General features: G+C 33.1%; 1 protein-coding gene across 1 annotated transcript in view; it reads left to right on the forward strand.

Moving 5' to 3' along the window:
• Positions 1–2,147, forward strand: part of FSIP2 (fibrous sheath interacting protein 2) — a 121,964-nt gene that overhangs the window by 8,543 nt on the left and 111,274 nt on the right. Inside the window, 1 exon segment of the mRNA XM_012663633.1 lies at positions 554–664. Within this exon segment, the coding sequence (XP_012519087.1) occupies positions 554–664 (111 nt within the window).

A 2,147-nucleotide genomic window follows, 5' to 3' on the forward strand; every position in this document is an offset into this window, starting at 1 on the left:
GGAACATACAAGGAGAAAACTCAGTCTTCGTAGAAAAATTGAAGAGGTGAGAGATAGCAAATTTAAAATATGGAGAGAAAAGTTGTGTGCAGTTGCTTCATTTGTAAATAGTTATAACTGTACATCATACTGCTTTAAGTCATTCAGTTCTAAGGAATTTACTCCCATTAAACTTTCATTATAGCTGTAATATATAAGTTGTTACATAAAATAATGAAGCGGATACCACAAACTATATGTGCATGAGCCAATTTCTGCTCATAAAGAGCAATTTAAGAAAGTTATTAGACACTATTTAACTACCTGTAGTCTTCAATATGGAGAGGACAGTTTTTTAAATTTAGCTGTAGTAAAAAATAATCATACCTGCATTCCTAATAAGAGTGCAATAAGAAAAGCCCATTCTAAACCCAGTATATGACTTCCATTATGCTTGACCTGATTTCTGTTAGGTCCTGACTTGTCTAATTTGCTTGTTGATATGAATCACAGAATATGAAGATATTATAGCGAAGGGAACACACACCAAGTGTGGTAACATTGTGCTTTTTAGGAATGGAAGACAAAAGAGATGTTACTTTTGACAAAGATCGGAGAAGATGTTAAAAGAGAAGAAAGGATAGAACAACAACGTCATAGAAGCAGAGAAGAGAGTGACAGGAAGGTAGGGTGAGCTTTAACCTCTAACTTGGGCTGTTTGAAGAGAAGCTTTTGTTATTTTGATTTTTCAAAGGAAAAATTATTTTGTGAGATGACTATGTACCAGTTACCCCAAATGATATATATTATACAGAACTGAACATTATGAACATTTTTCCTATATTTTGACTATAATGTAAAAAGTACTGTCCTATTAAGTGATATAACTACTTTGGCTTTATTTTCACACCATAAACTGTACTTGTAATTTTAGGTAATTATTATCAAATACTTCTTTTATCTTCTTTTCCTCTCTTCAGGTATATTAAGCTGCTTGAAATTATCTTACATCTCACTGAAATCTTTTCATTTTTTCTTCTCTGTTTTCTTTTGTGTGATTTCTGTTGCTGAATTCTCAATAATTAATCTCTTCTTTTGCAATGTCTACTCTGCCCTTAATGAATCCATTGTATTAGTCAGCTAACATATTACAAAAATTATTTTGATTCTTTTTATATCTTCCATATCTCATCTTTACATTGTAAACATACAAAATGTAGTTATGTTAACCGTATTAATGTTGTCTTTATTTCTAATATTTGTGTCATTTCTGAGTTGATTTTAAATAATTGATTTACTTCTTTTATGGGTCATATTTCCCTGCTTCTTTACATGCCTGGCATTCTTTGATTGGATGCCGGATATTATGAATTTTACTTTGTGTCCTGAATACTTTTATATTCTTATATATATTCTTGAGCTTTTTTTCAGATGCAGATAATTTATTTGAAAACAGTTTTATACAGGTCTTGCTTTTTACAATTTATTAGATGGGTCAAGAGCCATGTTTAATCTAGTTATTCCCTACCACTGACACAAGACCCATCTTAGTATTCTACCTAAAGTCCTGTGACTCATGAAGTTTTTCCCTTGCAGCTGGTGAGAATAGGCATGATTTCCATCCCTAGGTAGGTTCTAAGCACTGTTTCTTCTAATCCTTTAGAATGGTCCTTTTTATGGTTTTTAGTAGTTCCCTTACACACATATACTGATTCATTTTTTTGATGAATATTTCATAGAACCCTCTGAGAATATCTGCAGAATTCTCTGGGTAGTTAACTCCTTTCTGGTAAATCCAGGATCATTACTAGCATAGGGATTCACAAAGGGAAGTCACATTTCATCTATTATTTTATGTTTACTTATGGTAGGCCTGCGTGACATTTGGTTAAGCCCTTAGGAATCTTCCAGTTGAAGATGATTGAGAAATTGCTTAAACTTGCCAGGATAGCTATGGATGAGAGACTCATTTTGATCAGAAACTGTCCAGTGAGATAAATTGCATACAAGTGTTAAATATATTCTTTGTGGCCAGGTGCTGTGGATCATGGCTATAATCCCAATATTTTGGGAGGCTGAGGTGGGAGGATCACTTGAGCTCAGGAGTTCAAGACCAGCGTGAGCAACATAATGAGACCCCGTCTATACAAAAAGTAGGAAAAAAATTA

This window comes from Propithecus coquereli, unplaced genomic scaffold, assembly GCF_000956105.1.
Source record: "Propithecus coquereli isolate 6110/MARCELLA unplaced genomic scaffold, Pcoq_1.0 Scaffold82, whole genome shotgun sequence".
NCBI classification, from domain to species: Eukaryota; Metazoa; Chordata; class Mammalia; order Primates; family Indriidae; genus Propithecus; species Propithecus coquereli.